Source organism: Cavia porcellus, unplaced genomic scaffold (assembly GCF_034190915.1).
Source record: "Cavia porcellus strain 051 isolate PalLab524CR breed Dunkin Hartley unplaced genomic scaffold, mCavPor4.1 scaffold_5, whole genome shotgun sequence".
NCBI classification, from domain to species: domain Eukaryota; kingdom Metazoa; phylum Chordata; class Mammalia; order Rodentia; family Caviidae; genus Cavia; species Cavia porcellus.
This window is the reverse complement of record NW_026947488.1, coordinates 66,563,465-66,584,498: the sequence shown is the minus strand read 5'-3', so window position 1 is coordinate 66,584,498 and position 21,034 is coordinate 66,563,465. Positions and strand designations below refer to the sequence as shown.

At 38.3% G+C, this 21,034-nt stretch overlaps 1 protein-coding gene across 3 annotated transcripts in view; it reads right to left on the bottom strand.

The window, feature by feature from the left end:
- Positions 1–21,034, bottom strand: part of Rasa2 (RAS p21 protein activator 2) — a 140,108-nt gene that overhangs the window by 74,279 nt on the left and 44,795 nt on the right. For all 3 annotated transcript variants that reach the window (XM_005006716.4, XM_003476522.5, XM_063249093.1), the window contains exon 5: positions 16,391–16,467. In XM_005006716.4, coding sequence (XP_005006773.1) covers positions 16,391–16,467 — 77 coding nt within the window. The remainder of the gene's footprint in view (positions 1–16,390; positions 16,468–21,034) is intronic.

Sequence of the window (21,034 nt, the reverse complement as noted above, 5' to 3'; positions counted from 1 at the left end):
TATTGCAAGGGGATGTTGCAGCAACTACTAAGATATGAATCTTCACACACATTATTCCCCCAAATCAAAAGTTCAGCAAGAAGCACAAAGAAAACCATGCATAAAACCATACTTTCAGCATTAATAAAGAAAACTTTAAAATATATGTGTAAAAAATTTATCTGTAAAGTTGAGAAATCAACGATAAATTCTGTTAAGTCAGAAGCCAGTACTCTCTGGAGTTTCCAGTGTTCTGGCTTCTAATTATATATATAAAATAGAAAAGAGAAGCTGGAGATTGACAGATGATACAAGGTGAGGGAGCTCCTTTTCCCATGGTTCCACTGAAGACTAGCAGAGCATGGGAATCTAGCCTCCCAGCAAAAACAAGGCACTCTTTCCTCTTAGTGCCAAGACAGTGACAAAAAAAGCTGAATGAGTGGAAAGCCAGACTTGCCTACCTTACAAGGGTAACCAGGCGTCCAAGTCATGGTGTCAGAGGAGGCCACATGGGGAACAATGATGAAACATCCCTCCCCATTTCAGCCAATACAGTCCAAGTGAGGGCTAACAAAGAGCCTGAACTCCCATTTTCCAATAATGAGGAACCCCTACACCCTTCTGTTATAGATGACAACACAGGGTGAGTCAGGTACCTAGACTTCTATCTCTACTTGACAATAAATGAGCAACAATTTCCCATTTTTCTTCCTCCAGCATAAGTCAGAGGAAGCTGATTAAAACAGGAGATTTAAGTAAGATCCAGAGCCTTACAACATAAAAATAAAAATTTCCAGAATACACTCCAGTTTATATAAGGTTACAGACCAATAAATCTAATACAAACTGAAAATAAATTGCAAATGCATGTGAAGCTGCGTGTGGTGGTGTGTTTCTGTAATCCCAGCGATTGGGAAGCTGAGGCAGGAGGATTGATGCGAGTTTGAGGCCAGTTTGGGCTACAAAGTAAGTTCAAAGCCAGCCTGAACTGCATGGTGAAATCCTGTCTATAAAATAAAATAAAATAAAATAAAATAAAATAAAATAAAATAAAATAAAATAAAATAAAGCATGTGGTACTCCTAACCTACTAAACAGCATAGCATGGCAACACTAAGTATCAGTTGTTTACCCTGTGGTAATGTGACTGACATCAAAGTATCACACTGTGTATCATTAGCCCAAGGAAAGATCAAAATTCAAACTATAATTTTTAATCAATGTGTATCACTTTGGTACCATTATTAGGGTACAAAATTATTAATCAAATCATTACATAGGAATTATTTATAATTGAAAAAGCACTCATCATAGCAATAACCAAAATATCCTCAATCTAAATGAGAAGACAAGAGACAGGGATGCCAAGATGATAAGGATGTTGGAATTATCTAAAAAGGATTGGAATGTAGCCAACCTAACAATACTCAATAAACAATTATAAACAAATGAAAAATTAGTTTCATCAAAATAACAGTCTCAACAAGGAAACAACAGATACAAAATTGAATCAAATGTAAATTTTAGAATTTCAGAATACAACAAAAATAAAAACTTCAACATATGGGTTCAATAGAAAAATAGAACAGAAGCAATGCAATAGTTAGGGAACTTCAAAACAGAACAATAGAAATTACATGATAAAAACTCCAAACACAGAAAGGCTACTTGAAGAAGAAGCCCAACAGATGAACTCCAGTATCAGCAGATGTACCATCTTGGAAAAAGAACTTACTATGGTGAAGCAGTAGCAGCAGGATGGCTGTGTTCCGCACCTAGTCTAGTAGCTACTGCTTAGCGTCCACTTGTCTGATCTCTGTTTCCATAGGGAGACAGCTGGGTGAGGGAAGATATTTATAGGAGATGGCCTCCTCAGATTAGAGCACTAAGGAAGGAACAGGCCAAGGAAATGCTCAGTGGTAGATTACCCTCTGAGTGAGGCTGAGGGACAGAAGGAACAAAGGCACAGTCTAAATATACAGTGACTAGAACCAGGCTCTGGACGATCCATGGGACAATGAATCTCAAGAGCCAACAGGAGTTGTGACTGGTGGGATCAGGAAGTAGAGAAGAGACACTGGAGCTATGCCAGAATGGATACTTTCCGACTGCTCTCCAAAATGCTACCAACCTCTGCATCCAGATGGTATCCTGCCTGCTGTCTGTCTTCCAAAGGCTACAGAAGGCTTGGCACCTATGCTGGATCCATTTCACTGCCTACCAAAAGCAGCTGGGTTCAGGTGTTCATGTGAGGTCCCTTTCATTGGCTTCTGAACAACTGAATTCCACAGAGAGGGGCCTATTTCCACAGACCCCTGTGCCTTCCCCAGCAAAAATAAGGTACTCTTCCCTCTTAGCACCAGAACAGTGTCAAAGAAGACTAAATGACTGAGAAGCCTCTGATATAACTGATCATAAAACAAAACAAAAACCTCAGGCTAGTCAGGTCCACAGGAGCACAGGTAAAATATAAAGAGCCCTGCCAGAGAGAATAAGAAGCAGCCTCAGAAGAATCTTAGAGTAAGTTAAATGCAAAGTAGCAGGATACAACATCAACACACAAAAAATCAATAGCATTCCTGTATACCAACAATGAACCTACCAAGAAAGAAATAAGGAAAATAATCCCATTGTATATAGCTTCAAAAAAATTAACTACCTAGCAATTAACCTAACCAAGGAAGTGAAAGACCTATATAATGAAAACTGTAAAAACAGATTAAAGAGGACATCAGAAAATGGAAAGACAGCCCCTGCTCATAGATAAGCAGAACCTATACTGTCAAAATGGCTGTACTGTCAAAAATGATACTCAGAAAAAAATGATACAGACTTAAAACAAATTTCACTAAAAATACTAACAGAATTTTTTACAGAACTGGAAAAACAATTCTAAAATTCATATGAAACCAGAAAAGAACTAAAATAGCTAAAGCAATCCTGAGAGGAAAAAAGAGCAAAGCGGAAGGCATTATGATCCCAGATTTCAATTACACTTCAAAGCTATAGTAATAAAAACAGCATAGTGTTGGTACAAAAATAAATATGTTGACACTGGAATAGAACTGCACATACAAGGAACAACTTCATGTACCTTCAGTCATCTGTTTTTTGGGGCCAAAAAACATAGGTGGAGAAAAGATAGCCTTTTTAACAAATGGTGCTGGGAAAACTAGTTATCTATATGCAGAGGAACAAACCTGGACTCACATTTCTCACCCTGCACTAAAATCAAATCAAAATATTTTAAGAGGTTTAGATATCAAAACAGAGTAACTGAATCTGCTAGAAAACAAACTAGATAAAACTTGAAGGACAAAGGCTTAAGGAAGAATTTTCTGACACTCAATTGCATGAGAATAATACAAAGAATCAACACAAGGGATTTTATTACATTTAAAAGTTTATGCACAGTAAGTCAAAACAACAGAATGAAGAAATAACCTACAGAATGGAAAAACATTTTTGCCAGTACTCCTCAGACAGAGATATAAGCAATTGAAATGGATAGACACTTCTCAAAAAAAGTACAAACATCAAAAGTGCATGAAAAACTTTCCGCATCTTTGGCTATCAGAGAAATGCAAATCGAAACAACACTGAGATTCTCTTATGCCAATAGCAATAACTATCATCCAGGACTCAAAAACAACAAATGCTGACAAAGTTTTAGGGAAAAAAGAACACTTTTACATTGTTGGTGGTAATCAATACAGAGATTCCTTAGGAAACTAAAAATAGAAATTTCAATAACCCAGCTCATCTTTTCTGGGTATCCTCCCAAAAGAGTTAAAGTCATCATATTACAGTGATACATGTATACCCATGCTTATAGCAGCACAATTCATAATAGCTAAATTATAAAAGCAGACTATATGCTTATCAACAGATGACTGGATAAAGAAAATGTAATACATATATACAATGGAATACTACTCAGCCATAAATGATAAATTTGAGTCATCTGTAGGAAAATGAATACTTCTTGATACTATAATGCTAAGTGAAACAAACTGACACAGAAGGATAAATATCTAATGGTTTCCTTTACATGAAAAATCCCAAATAAAAATAAAGAATAAAACAAAGGATAGCAGGAAACAGGAAGACAGACCTTGTGGAGATGGGAAGGGGATGAAAGTTGGAGAGGGAATGTTAGAGAGGGAAGAAAAAATAATGGAAGTTGCAATATATAGATAGATAGATAGATAGATAGATATGGATTCATTCTCCAAGAGGAATTAATTAGTATCTATGGCAAAGATATACTAACAATAAAAATAAAAAATAAGTTATGCATGTATAATATCTAAAGCAACCACTAAAAAAATCTACACAAAAAGATACACTATATACTACATATACTATAAATAGAATGGGATTCTAAAACGATGTTCAAATAACCTGCTGGAAAAAAGAAAATAGGAAATACCCAGAAAACAGTAACAATAGCAGATTTAACCTTCACAACTCAATAATTACATTAAAAGTAAATGTAAGATGTCACCAAACAGAAGATAGAGATGGACAAAGTTATTTTTAGAAAGTGACAACTATACTGTCTGCAAGAAATTACACACAACTGAAAAAAAAGCAATCTGAAAAGTATTTTAAGATTCCATTATATAACATTGTTGAAATGACAAAATTATAGATATGGGGGAACATGAGAGGTTGCCACAGATGCTACAGAGTGGAGAGAGGAGTATGACTATAAAAGGGTAGTAGGTGGAAGACCTTTATTGAGACAGAATAAGTTTGTACACTGTAGTACAGGTTAAGTGGTATATAACTATATTCAAACAATGTACTAAAGTAAATTTATTGGTTTTGACTTTGTGCTGTAGGCATGTAACTATTGAGGGAAACTGACTAAAGGGTTCACAAGACCTCAATGTACTATATTTACAACTTTCCTATCATCTAAAATTAATTTAAAAATTAAAAAGTTTAAAAACAAACTACTAAAGTTCAAATATAGGGTAAAAAAACTTCTAATTTAACCAACTTGTAAATCAATTTTGTCATCTATAAAATGACAATAACAGTATCTACCAAGTTACGGTCAAAACCAAAACAAAACAAAATAAAAATGTAAGGAAGAGAATGTAACTACTGATATATGCAACAATATGGATGAGTCTAAAAAGCATTATACTACTAAGAAGACAGACATAAAAAACTGCATATTACATGATTCTATTGAAATGACATTTTGGAAAAGGCAAAAACTACAAGTATACAAATCAGACTGGTTGCCTACTGATCGATGTGGGAAGAGGCAACTGAACCACACCTTTGATTAATGCATTTTGGTATAATTTCAAATTTGAAATCATACTACTATTCTATTTTTGAATATATATTTAAAAATAAAATTAAACCAATAACAACAACAACAAAAAACCTTTCTTTGCTGGGGATTTAGCTTAGTGGTATAAGTGCCTGCCTTGCAAGCGCAAGGTTGTGAGTTCAATCCCTGGTACGAAACAAAACAAAACCAATAACAATGACAAAGACCTAAAATGGAATGTAAACAAAACAAACCAAGGTAACTGACTATTTTAAGTGACTATCATAATTGGGCCAGGTATACAGCTCAGTGGCACAGTGCATGCCTGTCAAGTGCAAGGCCTTGAGTTCCAGTTGTAGTGTGTACACACCACACACACACACACACACACACACACCACACACACCACACACACACACACACACACACACACACACACACAAACACACACACACACTACCATAACCAAGAAAAGCAAGGGAAGGAATACTGGAAAGAAGGTCAAATCCAAATACATTTTTTCTAAGCTTTCAGTCTAGATGGGGCAAAAGGAGCTGCAAACAAATCTTGAATTATTGGAGGTAAAATCAAATTGAAAAACACTCAAAACAGCAACTCATGCATATTATTTAAAACATGCCAATCCTATGAAAGACAAAGGCTAAAAATGATTTCAGATTAAGGAGATGAGGGGCTGGGGATTTACCTCAGTGGCATAAGCACCTGCCTTGCAAGCAGGTGGTTGTGAGTTTGATCCCCAGTACTGATTAAAAAAAAAAAGATTAAGATTAAATTTTCTGAATTTGGTAACTAAACCTGAGTTTAAAAAACATCCTTATTCTTTAAGGAAAGATGTCTATAATGTTTATAACTTCTTTCAAAGTTTTCACAAAAATTAAATAATATTAGCTATCTATATGTTAATTGTTGTGAGCTTAAAGACCTACAATGTGCTGTAAGATCCACCACAATGTGCGATACTTGTTACTCAATGTCCCTTTATGATTTATTCTATTCCTGTAAAACTAAGTAAACTCTTTCTGCAAACTCATGTAAGTGCCAGCAAAGTTACAATTTTATGGAGACAAATTGATCCTAAGACTCTAGCCCCTTCTAACTCCTCCCTTTGCGGTTTATTGCTTTATAGCTCCCTGCAGCCCCTGGCTCGGGGCACTTTCCTGACTGCCTTCCTCAGCTAATAAAGTGCTTCTTTTTAATTTTTTTGGAGTGTGTCATTTTTCTGATCACTACATTTTGGGGGCTCATCCGGGATAACACTTTTCACGGAATATACCCTCCCGGGGGCTCCTAACCACCTCCCCTACTCCTTCTTTTTGGAGGACATCAGGATCTTTTTGAATACAGCTTTCTTCTATTAGCAGGTACTTACTGCTTTCATTTTTACTCTGTGATTCTCTCCTCTTCTGTATCTCAGGTCAAGTTTTCAGGCTTGTCCCCACTTGGGCGAGACATCGCAGAAATTAGGGCAGGTTACCGCTCTTTGAGAGAGGAACTGAACTCCACTGAGGGCACTACACTTGGGGAGTCAAGTTTTCAAGCTTGGTCTCATTTGGGTGATATGTCACCAAAGTCTTGTCTTAGCTCTAATACACTGTCATCTTGTTCTATTCCTGATTCATCTGTTACAGAGAATTCTTGCAAATTTTAACTGCCTCCTAGTTTTTTTTTTTTTTTGTATCAGCTGATTAACTCTAGTTAACTAAATTAGATAATTTTTGTGGGTTTATTTGGATTACTGAATTGAAAAGGTTAAAACCTCTGGGTGCAGGTCTGTGACCAACAAACAGGAGAATGGCCACCTGGTGATTTTAACCAGCTCCTGTTTGCAAAAACGAGGACCTGTTCCAGTCTCTCTAGCCCTTCTGGGTGATTTTTTGGGTGATTCTTTGTCTCTGGGGTGGGCTTCTGCCATCTTGTCTTTGTCTTGTGGTGACTTCTGCCATCTTGTCTTTGTCTTCTTAACTGTACCCTTGTCTCCTGTGTCTACCTTTATGGGTCAGATGGCTTCCTCCACTTTTTCACCCTTGCAACTTGTTCTTAATCATTTTAAGGATTTTAGGGATTGAGCTGCCGGATATGGAGATCCTGTATACCCTAAGACGCTAAAGACATTTTGTGAACTTGAATGGCCTTCCTTTGGTGTTGGGTGGCCTTCACAGGGGACTTTTAACTTACAAGTCTCTCAACGGGTCCATCAAGTCACTTTTCGACACCACTCATAAGCCGGCCACACACCCTGATCAGGTGGTTTATATCAAAGTTTGGATTGATTTGATCCAGGATCCACCCTCATGCATAAGAAAACTCCTATGAGAAGGACCTGGGGGGTGGTTCAACCTCCTCTTGCGGCAATGATGAAAACTAAGGTGTCATCTCCTCCTGCTGTTCTACCTTCTCCTGATGATTCCCCACCTTTCCCAGCCCCCTCCTTACCACCCTGATTCCCCAAGCTCATCAGAACCCTCTCCACAGGCCCCTTCCTCTACCAGTCTACCTCGTACCCACCACCTTCCTTTGCACCCAGCCCTGACTCCACTGACTTATCCTCCACTCTACTCCTTCAAGAAGTCCCTCCATCGGACTCCTCCCAGGGATCTTTCTTACCAATGTCCCCTTCTCTACCAGTGATTTGTACAACTAGAAATTACAGAATCTGCCTTTCTCTACGGACTCTCAGGCTCAATATCTCTCCTTGAGACCATTTGTTTCACCCATCAGCTGACCTGGGATGACTGTCAACAGCTTTTGTGGACTCTCTTCACATCTGAGGAACTCGAACAAATCCACACTTTGGCATGCTGATCTGTTCTTGACACTGACAGGGAACCCACTTCAGATCTAATGAGGCTCGATGCTGTTTTTCCTTTGACTCGCCCCAACTGGGACCCCAACACAGATGAAGTAAGGAGGCTCTTGATCGGTATTGCCAGACTCTTCTTATGGTACTCTGAGCTGCTGCACAGAAGCCAACTAATCTATCAAAGGTAACTGAGGTAAGACAGTTGGCTTCCGAGTCTCTGTCAGCTTTCCTTGAGCACCTCCTAGAGGCCTATCCTATATATACACCTATAGACCCAGAGGCACTAGAAAACAGATAAGCTATTAATAAAGCTTTTGTCTCTCGGTCCCTAATATTAAATAAAACTGTAAAACTTAGAGCGTTTTGAAGGAATGATGATAGGTCAGTTGACAGAGATAGCCCAATAGGTTTTTGACAACAGGGAAGACCCACAAGAGAAGAAATTAACCAAGATCTTGGCTGTCCTAGTAGAAGAGCATACTCAAGTCAAAGGGAAGAGATCAACAAAGACTCTGCTAGACAAGAATCAATGTGCATATGTGAAGAATTGGGCCATTGGAAAAAGGACTGTCCAAAGTTAAAGGCCAAATTGGAAAAAGGGGAAAACACTCCTCATGCCCTACTGGAAAAAGACTGACAATTTCAGGAGCCCCCCGAGCCCCTTAGAACCTTAACTGTGGGGAGGGCAACTCATAAATTTCCTGGTTGATACCAGAGCCAGTTACTCAGTACTGCAGCACCCTCTTGGGGGAGATATCCAAGAATACCCTAGCCACTCAAGAGGCCACAGGTAACATCCAGCATACCCATGAATGAGAACTAAGATTACCAGCTTGGGAAATCAGACTTTAACTCACTCACTTTTTCCTTGTGGTGTCTGAATGCCCTGAGCCCCTGCTTGGTCAGGACCTATTTTGTAAACTCAAGGTGAACATTAGTTTTTCTGGGGGAAATTCCCTTGTTAACTTTGAGGGTGTAGCCCCTACTGAAGATGCACCCATAAGTCTCCTGATAACTCGCCCCATTGCTGAGGGACACCTATTGGTGGCTGAGCCACCAAAAGTGCCTTCAGAGCTTCAGGCCAAATTTCTGGATCTCTTCATGCATGAGATCCCTATTGTTTGGGCTGAGACTAACCCTCCAGGGCTGGCTATTAACCATGCATCCTTAGTCACAGAACTTTTGCCTCATATGACTCCCATCAGGATGCACCAGGACCTGCTCAGTCTCCAAGCTTGACTGGAAGATCTCAAAACACACAAAGGTTAAAAGAAACAAATATTCTAATACCTTGTACTTCAGCCTGGAATACCCCACTGCTCCCTGTCCAAAAGCCTGGAACTACATACAGACTATTGTCCAGTCCAAGATCTAAGAGAGGTGAACAAGCATGTTGTTGCTCTTCACCTCACTGTCCCAAATCCTTATATGCTCTTAAGTCTTTTGCCTCCAGACCAGACTTGGTATTCAGTTTTAGATCTTAAGGATGCCTTCTTCACTCTTCCAGTTGTGCTGGTAAGTCAACCTATTTTCACCTTAGAGTGGACAGACTCAGACATGGGGGTGGGGGTGGGGGTGGTCGCCTTACCAACTGATCTGGACTATGTTCCCAAGAGGTTCAAAAATGCTCCTACCTTGTTTGATGAGGCCTTAAGCAAGGACCTCCAAGAATATCGTAGTGAACATCCTGGAGTCACAGTGTTGCAATATATTGACATGTTGCTGGCAGTCCCTAAATATGAAGGTTGCCTACAGGCCACCTGAGATTTGCTATATATGCTTGGATGCCTAGGCTATTGTGTTTCAGCTACAAAGGTCCAACTATACACACAGGAGATGACTTACCTAGGTTATACGCTTGTTAAAGGAAATCGTTCACTTTCAAACAAAAGAGTTCAGGCCATCCTCCAAATTCCTGAACCTCAGACTAAAAGGCAGATTCAGGAGTTTTTAGGATCTATAGGCTATTGCTGCCTCTAGATCCTGAACTTTGCTGAGCTGGTACAATCCCTCCACACTGCCACTGGGGGAACCCCTTCTGATCCACTCCCCTGTACCGAGAGGGAAAGCCAAGCGTTCCAAAACTGAAATTGGCCCTTGCCCAAGATCCCGCATTGGCCTTGCCAGATTTGACCAAACCCTTCCTGCTATTCAGAGCAGAGCAGAGCAGCATGGGACCACAAAGGGAGTACTGACTCAGATGTTGGGGCCATGGCGCTGACCAGTTGCTTATCTCTCAAAAAGACCGGACTCAGTCTCCTCGGGCTGGCTGAATTGCCTTTGAGCCATTGCAGTCACTGCCTTGATAATACAAGAGGCCAATAAATTAACCTTTGGGCAGAAACTCCAAATTGTGGAACCACATGCAACCGAAACCCTCCTCAGAGCCTCACCCAACAGATGGCTCTCAAATATGAGGATTGTACAATATCAGGCCCTTTTGCTTAACTGTGACCTTAATGAATTCAAGGAGACTACTGTCTTAAACCCAGCAATCCTGTTGCCAGATGATGACCCAAAGGTACCCATCTATGACTGATGGACTTGCTCTCTACCACTGCCAGTCTTCGTCAAGTCCTTATTGATCTTCCATTAGAGAATCCAAATGCTGAATATTTCACTGACAGTAGCAGCTTACTCTTCGAAGCTAAATGGGTGGTAGGGGCAGCTATAACCACTCAAACACAAGTAATTTGGGCCCAATCCCTGGATCAATCCTCCGCTCAAAGGGCTGAGCGCTCATTGCCCTCGTGGAGGCCCTAAAGTTGGCTAAGAATCTAAGGGCAACTATCTACACAGATAGCTGTTACGCTTTTGCTACCATTCATGTACATGGGGCAATCTACCAAGAGAAGGGGCTCCTAACCTCTACTGGTTCAAAGATTAAGAACCCTCCTTTTATCCTAGACTTGTTAGCCGCAATCTGGCTCCCCAAATCTATAGTAGTGTTACATTGCAGGAGCCATCAAATTGGAAAAAGATCCAATCTTGATGGGAAATGCACTCGCTGACAGGAGTGCTTGAGAGGCAGCTCTCAAGTCATCTGTACAGCCTATGGCCTATTTGCTGCCAATTCTGCCACCTGCTTGTTTGCCCCAGTTGATATATTCCAAGGCAGATCAATAACTAACTAGACAACTTAGAGTAAAACAAGAGCCCCCGAGAATTGGTTCCAACTGACAGACAGATGAATTTTAATACCCACTCCCCTGGGAAGACTTGATTCTTCAAATCCACCAGGCCTCACACCTAGGAGGCTCAAAACCTTAGTTGCTTTGAATCAGGTACTTCATTCCTAACCTGACTCAACTGGCAAAGGAAGTCAATCAAAGATGCCCACAATACCTGCAAGTAAATGCCAAAGCCACTGCTATCTCAGAAGGAACTAGATATGAGGGACTTTTCCTGAAGAACACTAGGAAACTGACTTCACAGAAATGGGGAAACCAGGACTACATGGACATAAGTATTTACTGGTCCTGGTATACAGCTTCACTGGCTGGACTGAGGTATGCCTGACAAAGACTGAATCAGCCATGATTGTTGTCAAAAAACTTTTATATGAGATAATTCCTAGATTCGGCCTTCCCTTATTCATGGGGTCCAACAATGGCCCAGCTTTCATAGCTTCTATCACTAATAAAGTTGCTCAGTTATTACAGATTGACTGGAAATTTCATTGTGCCTACCATCCCCAAAGTTCAGGTCAAGTTGAAAGGATGAACCAAACTATGAAAGAAATGCTTAGCAAATTAATCTTAAAGTCTGGCAAAAACTGGGTGAGTCTCCTTCCTTTTGCCCCCCTACATGCATGCTGTACTCCATATGTAGATGGAATAACCCCTTTTGAGGCAGTCTATGGGAGACTGCCACCCCTCGTCCCTCACCTTGATAGTACTCATTTGGCAGAGACTACTAACAACAGTTTAATTAAGTCCCTGCAACCCTTCAACCTGTGCTGACTTCCATTCACCAACTCTTCCGATACTACCAAGCCAAGCTACACACCAGGCACCCTTTTGGCTGCTAGCCCCAGAAATCAAATGCTACTCAAACGCCATTCCTACAACTCCTCCCTTGAACCACATTGGACTGGACCATACACCGTTGTTCTCAACACTCCCATGGCTATCAAGGTGGCCTGAAAACCTGCCTAATACATCACTTGCATATCAAGGTCCTTCCTGCAGATACACAGGATACAGACAAGTGGACTGTCACTCAGATTGAACATCCTTTGAAGCTCAAACTGTCAAAATATTCCTGATAATGTTAGTTTCTCTCACCTGTTGGGAAGTGGTTATTGTCCTTTGACCATAACCTGTCTTATTATACCTGGACTTTAAAAAAACACCTTGACTAGTGAGCTTCTAGCTAAAACCACTAGCTCACATGGTAATCTTTCTCTGGATCTATGCAAGTTCTTCCCCAGAAAGACCCATGACCGAGGTATGGTCACTTTCCACATGGGAACCCAAGGTTGTATCAATACTGGCCACTATCCAAATTCAGAGTTCTATGGTGACTTGGAATCAGAAAAAGAACTGCAAAAAATACAGTTCTATGTTTGCCCCCAAGAACAGTCTTCTGGAAACCCTGTCGATGAGGAGGTTTGTAGCGGTGGGTATAGACAATATTATTGTGCCTATTGGGGATGCGAATCTATTCCCTATGGAGAAGCAATGATCCATTTTTAGATCTTAAAAAAATCCCCAAGAATTACCAGCTGTATGGTCTCAAACTGTAACCCTCTCATATTTATTTTTAAACAAGTCCACCACCACTCTTGGTTTGGGGGAAAAACCTGGGGCATCCGACTCTATGTATCTGGATATGACCCTCGGACAAGCTTCCATATCTACGGGGAACAAGCCAGGAGCCACCCTACTGGGCCAGCTACTGGGGCACTGGTTCCGCCTACTGCCCCCACTAAAAAACCTCCTGAACCAACTACTGCCACTTCTCTTGCTATTGCTCCTACAACCAACCTAAGTACCCTCTTACTGCAGCCTTATCAGCCAGTCTCTGACTTATACGGTCCCCTAGACATAATGTTCCAATACCTCAATTGCAGTAATCCCAATCTTACTCAGGACTGCTGGCTATGCTTAGACCCACAACCACCCTTTTACGTAGGGATGATACTACGAGTATCCATAGGCTCGAATACCTCTTTGCAGATCCAAAACTCCTCCAACCTGGATACTAATTCCCCTTGTTGGTGGGGACAAAATCCTAACTCTAGGAAATGTTCAAGGAAATGGAACTTGTGTTCAGTCCGTTGTCTATGACCTCAACTCCAGCTCCTATCATGATCTATGCCTTAGTCAAATTGTAATACCCAATATTACATACCCACCAAGTCAACATTTAGAAGCCCCAAAAGGGTCGTGGTTCGCCTGTAGTTTGGGGTTAACTCCTTGTGTCATGTTAGATATTTTCACTATGAAAGCTGAATTATGCATTTTAGTCTATGTGTTTCCCCAAGTTTATTGGTACTCAAGTATGAGTGGACAAGAGCACCTAAATCTTGAATCAGACTTCCCTTGGTTGCTTCGAGCAGCCCCTGTTTTAGTCCCCATCCTTATGTGATTGGGACTATCCAGAGCTACAGCTTTAGGGGCTGCAAGTTTAATAACTGGCGACAAAAACTGCCACGGGTTGAGCGGTAAAAGAGATAAAAGACCTGGAGGCCTTAGAATATTCAATGCCTAAGTTAGAAGAGTCACTAGGCTCTTTAGCTGAAATGATGCTCCAAAATAGCAGAGGCCTAACTTTGTTATTTATGAAAGAAGGTGGTCTATGCATGGCCTTAGGAGAGGCTTCCTGTTTCTACGCCAATCATTCTGGATTCATACAAGATAGCATGAACAAGTTTAGAAAAACACTCTATGAGTGAAAGCAACAATGACAAATTGACCAGAATTGGTTTCAAAACCTGTTCTTGCTATCCTCTTGGCTGGCCACCCTGCTCTCTGCTCTAATAGGACCAATTATCCTCTTCCTACTTGGCTTAACCATTGGGCCATGCATTTTAAAATGCCCCTTAAATCACATCCAAGACTGACTTCAAGCTGTTAAAATGATTGTACTTTGGGGCTGGGGATTTAGCTCAGCGGCATAAGCGCCTGCCTTGCAAGCAGGCAGTTGTGAGTTCGATCCCTGGTACCGATAAAAAGGAAAAAGACAAAAAAAAAAAAAAAAAAAAAAAGATTGTACTTAGACAAGAGAGATACAAACAGTTACCTATATATGACAATGGCAATGTACCAGCAACAAAGATTTGACTTAATAATCAAAAGCAATGGGAAAAGGGCTGGGGATTTAGCTCAGTGGCATAAGCGCCTGCCTCGCAAGCAGGCAGTCATGAGTTCGATCCCCGGTATCAATAAAAAAGAAAAAGAAGGGGCTGGGGATTTAGCTCAGCAGCATAAGCGCCTGCCTTGCAAGCAGGCAGTTGTGAGTTCGATCCCCGATACCGATAAAAAGGAAAAAGACCAAAGAAAAATAAAACAAAAACAAAAACAAAAAAAGCAATGGGGGGAAAAAAAAAACCAATGGGGAATGTTGTGAGCTTAAAGATCCACAATGTGGTGTAAGATCCACCACAATGTGCGGTACTAGTTACTCGATGTGCCTTTATGACTTATTCTATTCCTGTAAAACTAAATTACCTCTTTCTGCAAACTCGTGTAAATGCCAATAAAGTTACAATTTTATGGAGACAAATTGCTCCCAAGACCCTAGCCCCTTCTAACTGCTCCCCTTGTGGTTTATTGCATTATAGCTTCCTAGAACCCCTGGCTAGGGGCATACTTTCCTGACTGCCTTCCTCAGCTAATAAAGTGCTTCTTTTTAATTTTCTGGAGTCCGTCACTTTCTGACCACTACATTAATATACAGAGAAACTGCCTCAAAAGAGCTGGTGTTTTTACAAGTAGGAGAATGAGTCTGGAGCAACAGTAGGAGAACAATATTCATTCTTCCTAGTCTTGAGGTATATGGGTATGATAGAACATAGCCTCAACCGAGAGAGCTGTAAATACTTCAAAATCTCAGAAAATACTCAATTATCAAACATAGAGAAAGTATCCAAGATCAAAGTTATCTGTTCATTTGTTGATAACTCAAAGTAAGGATTTGGAGGGGAGAGAGACACTAGGAGACTGGGCTTGAACAAGAGACTTTCAGAAATCAGAAGACTAGCATCCAAGTAATAAAAAATGAACCTAGGGTAAAAAAGGTAAAAAGAACCCAAAATATACAGGAATCAATACAGGTAATTTCAAAGCAGGCATTTAGTTTTAGCTCTACAACTTCTAAAGCTTTGTTTGGCAGTAAGAGTGTTCCTAGTGAATCTTCTTTAGAAAGCCTTTCCACACGCAGGGCTGGGAAAAGAACCAAGAAGCCAATTCACCTTTCCGGTGATTCAGTTGGTGTGTGGGCTGGGAGACCAGAAGGCCCCCCCCCACACACACACACACAACCCCAAGCAACCAGCTGACTCGGAAAATCACAGAGAGAGTCAATAGCAACTGAGGTTCAAAAACAACTGAATACTTGTATTGTTTCATTAACTTTGCAGGTCTAAAGCTGGTAGTCTGAGCATCTACTTAGAGAATAATAATATTACAGCAACTAATGGGGTTTTCCTTCTTTTTGAAATTGAATATTATTCTCACTGTTTTGTTCATTTTATTGCTTTGTTTTCTTCAGTGTTCTGTTTTCATTGTTTTTATTTTATCTTGTCTGATGGAATGGGCAGCAATTCTGACAATAACAAGAGGCATTATGGTAACCATTGTTAACTTCCTATCATTCTGTTTTTAAAGTCCTGTTTCTCTTTCACTGTTTTGTTTTGACTGGCTTTATTCTGTTTGGTTTTATTTTCTTTAAAATAAAATTTTTTTAAAAAAGAAAATCAAAAAAAGGAAGAGCCTTTCCAAGCCTCTACTGCCAGGTAGATACCTACACAGTATATCATGTAGCCCACATTCAATAAAATTGGTTTAACGAGTTAATCACTCACCATAACCTGTTTAGATTAGATATGAGCAAAATAAACTGGATATCAACTTTTGGTTTGTTTTCTTTCTTTGTATATTTTTGTGGTACTAAAGATTGAATCCAGGGCCTCACACAAACATGCTTGGTAAGCATTCTATCACAGAGCTACATCTCTAGCCCAGAGTTTCATTTCTAGAATTAGTTTCTCAAGTATTTAAAAATAAGGAATTTATTTACAAATACAAAATGAAACTTATTCCTAGTAATTTTGGTAAAAGAAATATGCTTACTGTACAACGAGTTGCTGGCATACAGTTCCATTCTCAGTTATCAGTTCATTCAGTTTTAATTCAAGGTGAACTTTACCCTATAACAACAACAACACAAAATTACAATCTGAGTAGTCTATTTTGCTGAGAAAATATGAATTAAATGTATTTTTTCAAATAGTACCATATTTAATTATCCACTGATGAGCTGCACATGGCTTTGCCCATAAGTACTTGTTAAATGAGTAGTAATAATTAGATCAAAGTTCTGAAAGATCAGAAAACAGTCAAATTCCTGTATCAAACATGGTATTTAAATTGAATTTTATGCTTGGCTCAAAAAATTTATATACCACAATTATAAGCTAAAAAGAAAAGATTAACTTATGTTTAAGAAATTTTAAATAAAAATTTAATTACAGAATATAAGATTTTTTCAGAAAAGATAAACCAGCAATAAGGACAGAGGCAGTAACACTGAAAAATAAAAGAATCATAAAATTAAACAATAAAATTAAGTTAAACCCTTTAAAACTCAATTTGTCAATATTTTTATCAACTAATCAAAATTTATGTTATTTAGTATGTTTTAAGAGGCACTGAGGAATTGATAGAAATCTACAGATGTCTAAGTCAGTTATTACTTATCAGAAGCATATAATCTAGTAAGGAAAGATGATAAAAAATAATATGGGGTCAAGAATATTAATAGAAAGAGGGGAATAAAATAAAGGAGTACTTTGTTAAGCTGCCATTAATAGGTAGATTTCAAAAATAAAGTTTATGCCGGGGATTTAGTATAAGTGTCTGCCTGGCAAGTATACATGCCTTCTTGGCAAGAGCAAGATTGTGAGTTCAATACCCGGTACCAAAATAAATGAATAAAGAAATAAATAAAGTTTAAAGCAATTCAAGTTGTCAATTTCTCCAGAAACAGAAACTTTCTCCAGAAAGTGTTAAGAACAATGTAATCTAGACCTTGCTATCTCTTCCTTTCTACTGGTGAACAATTCTAAACTCATTAAAAATTCATGCTAGATTACCTCCACACAGCGGACAAGACAAATTCTTACAGGGTCTAGGATCTATTGGATACTTCAGGGGTACAATGCCTAAGCACTGATGATATGAGTGATTTCATCTGAAGTAGAAAGTTATTTTAGTCACTATTCTCTTTAGAACAATTTCATCAGCCATTCTTTCAGAAATGCTAACCTGAATCACCCTTGCTATTTTATCAAAGTTTAAGGTCCATCTGTTACAAAATTCAGGATTACATAGCCAGTAAGTGATGAACAGTAAATACCTAATGGATCTTAAATATAGAAGTCTGTATGTGAAAGTTAAGTTTATTATCAGTGGTAGTAAAATTAGCAATAGGTGGAAATGAAACTAAATTTAAGTAAATCTTCCACTAAAAATCTAGTATCAATATTCTTATAATTATAATTTACAAAATAGATCTTTTATTATTCCTACATTTAATATTCACAAACTCTACTGTCCCACAGTGACTTTGAAGGTTCGTGACATGCAGTAATTTGTAAAATTATTCAATTATGATTTTAAACCATGTTTTCTGTCATTCCAGCATGTGTACATTACTTGGCTAGCAAAGGAGCTAAGCCAACTGCACAAGTATTTGCATCTCAAAGCAGTTTTACTATTTCTAAATGCATTTATAGTAGAAATTGTATGCTAACAAAGCACTCTCAACTGTATGAGAAAATGTCCAGGATCTATTTCTAAAACAACAAAACCCATTAAGATAGAGTAGAAAAGAGAAAAGTATCATCACTTTATTCACAATTACAGTGCTGTCGAGTCTCAAGGGGAAAAAAAGTTATCTAATGGGATTCTACCAGGAATCATTATCAGAGCCTACCTAATATGTTCATATTCCAACGGACTGTAAACCAAACATTCCTTTGGTAGTAAGTCAATAATAACATAAATGTGCATTAACTCGGCCAAGAAAAGAGGGTGCACAACAGACACACACAAAACACATACTACTAGGGTAAACACAAAATTAAAGGGCTTGTGGGTTAAAGACATTACAATGTCTAAACTATAAAACACTACTTTGTTGCATACTTTAATATGGAAGTATGATATTTAGTAAATAAACAAGTTACAAAATAGGATACATAATGTCAATTTGTAAAACAAAATACACATGCACACAGTACAAGATCATCTACACAAATAATGGTAGAATTTGAGAAGACATCCCTTTTTGTTTTGGAATTTCAAAGCTTCACTACCAAAATTTATTATTTTCAGTGTCTACTACTGTACTATTGTATTGCTTTTAAAAAGGAAAAATGAATGAAAGTTTACAATTATTTGGAGCTGTTTTCTACTATCTCACAAGCAAACCTGTGAATATTTTAGAAAAATTTAGTCTTCTTATTTTCACACAAAATTTCAGTTCTCCTTATTCTGTCATCATTTTATAGATGTGAGTTGTAGCGAAAGAAGTCCTTTTTCCCTCCTTTGGAAGGGAAAAAAGTTTTCTTGTTTTTTGTTCTTTTGGTACCAGGGATTGAACTCATGACCTTGCACTCACCAGATTTATGCACTAAGCTAAATCCCCAACCCCCTAAAAGTTTTAAGTTCAGCAAAATGTAACATTTCCTAGCTTCCCTGTAGGTTAGAATAGTGGCTAAATAAAACTATATGATACAGTTCTGATGGATAAGAACACAATAGAAGCTACTGGTGGGGTATCATAAATCTTTTCTGAAGGAAAAATATAAATCACCTATGCTTCCAATATGTTAATTTCTAACATGTTGTATATTTCAATGTCCACTATTAAACATGTTCAAAGGCAAGACCAAAAACCACAAAAGGGAAAAAAAAGGCAAAAGCAGATTTGTAAAGGGTTAAGCCAAAGTTTAAAGTACTAGCATTTTTAAAAAGTAGAAAACAAAATTTAAAAATAAGTAGATAACTGAGAACCATAAAATAATTCAAATGAAAATTTAGATCTAAGTTAAATAAAAAAAAAAAATCCAATGGGGCTGGGGATTTAGCTCAGTGGCTTAAGCACCTGCCTGGCAAGCATGAGGTCATCTTGGTTCAAAAAAAAAAAAAAAAAAAAAAAAAAAAAAAACCCACAAAGATGTATTTAGACTGATCACAGCAAAAAAGAAGACTGGGGAAATGAGAGATCAGTCAGAAAATATTCACAAAGAGTAATGAAGAGCACAAGAGGCATATAAGACAGAGCGAAATAGTCTATTATTCATGTGACTGGACTCCCAGTGGACAAAGCCTAGGGCAGAGAAAAAAATAGATGGAGAGATAACTGCTTGGAATTTCCCAAAACTGATAAAAGATACCAAATCACAGATTTTAAGAATTTCTAGGAACATACAAGTAGAATATAAAGAAAATTTTTCCTCAGCACAGCATAGTAATACTGCTGAAAACACAGGATTAAAGGAATCCTAAAAGTAACTACAGAAAACAGACATATGACCTACAAAGACAACTGATGTGGAACTACAGTATGTGTGATACACATGAAATGTGATTTGGTCCACAACCACTTTCTTATCAATCTCCTAAATGAACTTGAGCAATAGTAAGCTTCATATATATGAGATATATACCAGATGTTGAAAGAGTTAATATGTGGTAGTGTTGTATACTTTTGATTTAAAATACTTTAAACCAAATTCTTTTCTTTTTCACTTTTTGGTCTTTTTGAGACAGGGTTTCACTGTGCAGTTCAGGTTGACTTTGAACTCACTATGTAGACCAGGCTGGCCTCAAACTCTCAGCTATCATCCTGCCTTCAACCTCTTCAGTGCTGGGATTATACGTGCGTGCCACCATGCCTGGCAGCCAAATTGTTAAAGATATTTTTCGGTGTGAATTTCATAGCATTGATTATGTTAGGTTGGTATTATATACAATTATAATATCACATTAGCTTTGTACTACGGAGCATTTTAGGGAACTCGCTCTGACAGTTCCTGAAAGTTTAATACATGTGTATGCTGATTTTATTTCACTTAATTTTACAAATATTTCAGAAAGAACCAGGTATAGATCCCAGCTATTTGGGAAGCTGAAGCAGGAAAGTTCAAGTGAGGACAACTTTGCAAGATCCTGTATCAAAATAAAACCTAAAACTGGAAAAGTTACTCAATCATAGAGTGCCTGCCTAGCAGGTATTAGAGTCTGGGTTTGATCCATTATATGGAGGTTCAGGGAAAAACAGGAATATTTATGGTTACTTAAATTTCACATTACGTACATTTTTGGTATTATACAAAATACATGTAAATTTTGGCAATGTGGGAAAGTTGGATGAATAGAAGTATTTGGGCAAAATTCAATGCAGGTACTTAAAATCAATACTTTATGGTTAAAATTTTTAAAACTTGTATTTCTGAACCAAATATTTTGTTTTTTTTTTTAAGATGGGGTCTTGTTATTTTGCTCAGACCAATCTTGAACTCTTTGGCTCAAGAGATCTTCCTGCCCCAGCCTCCCAAGCAGCTGGGATTACAAGTGTATGCACCATGCCCAGCTGATAGATGTTTTTATAAATAGAAAATATCTCTATAAAACATTTTGAGTACAACAGCAATGAAAAATAAAATAAAGATTTTATTTAGTATCTCTATGAATGGTAATTCATTATGG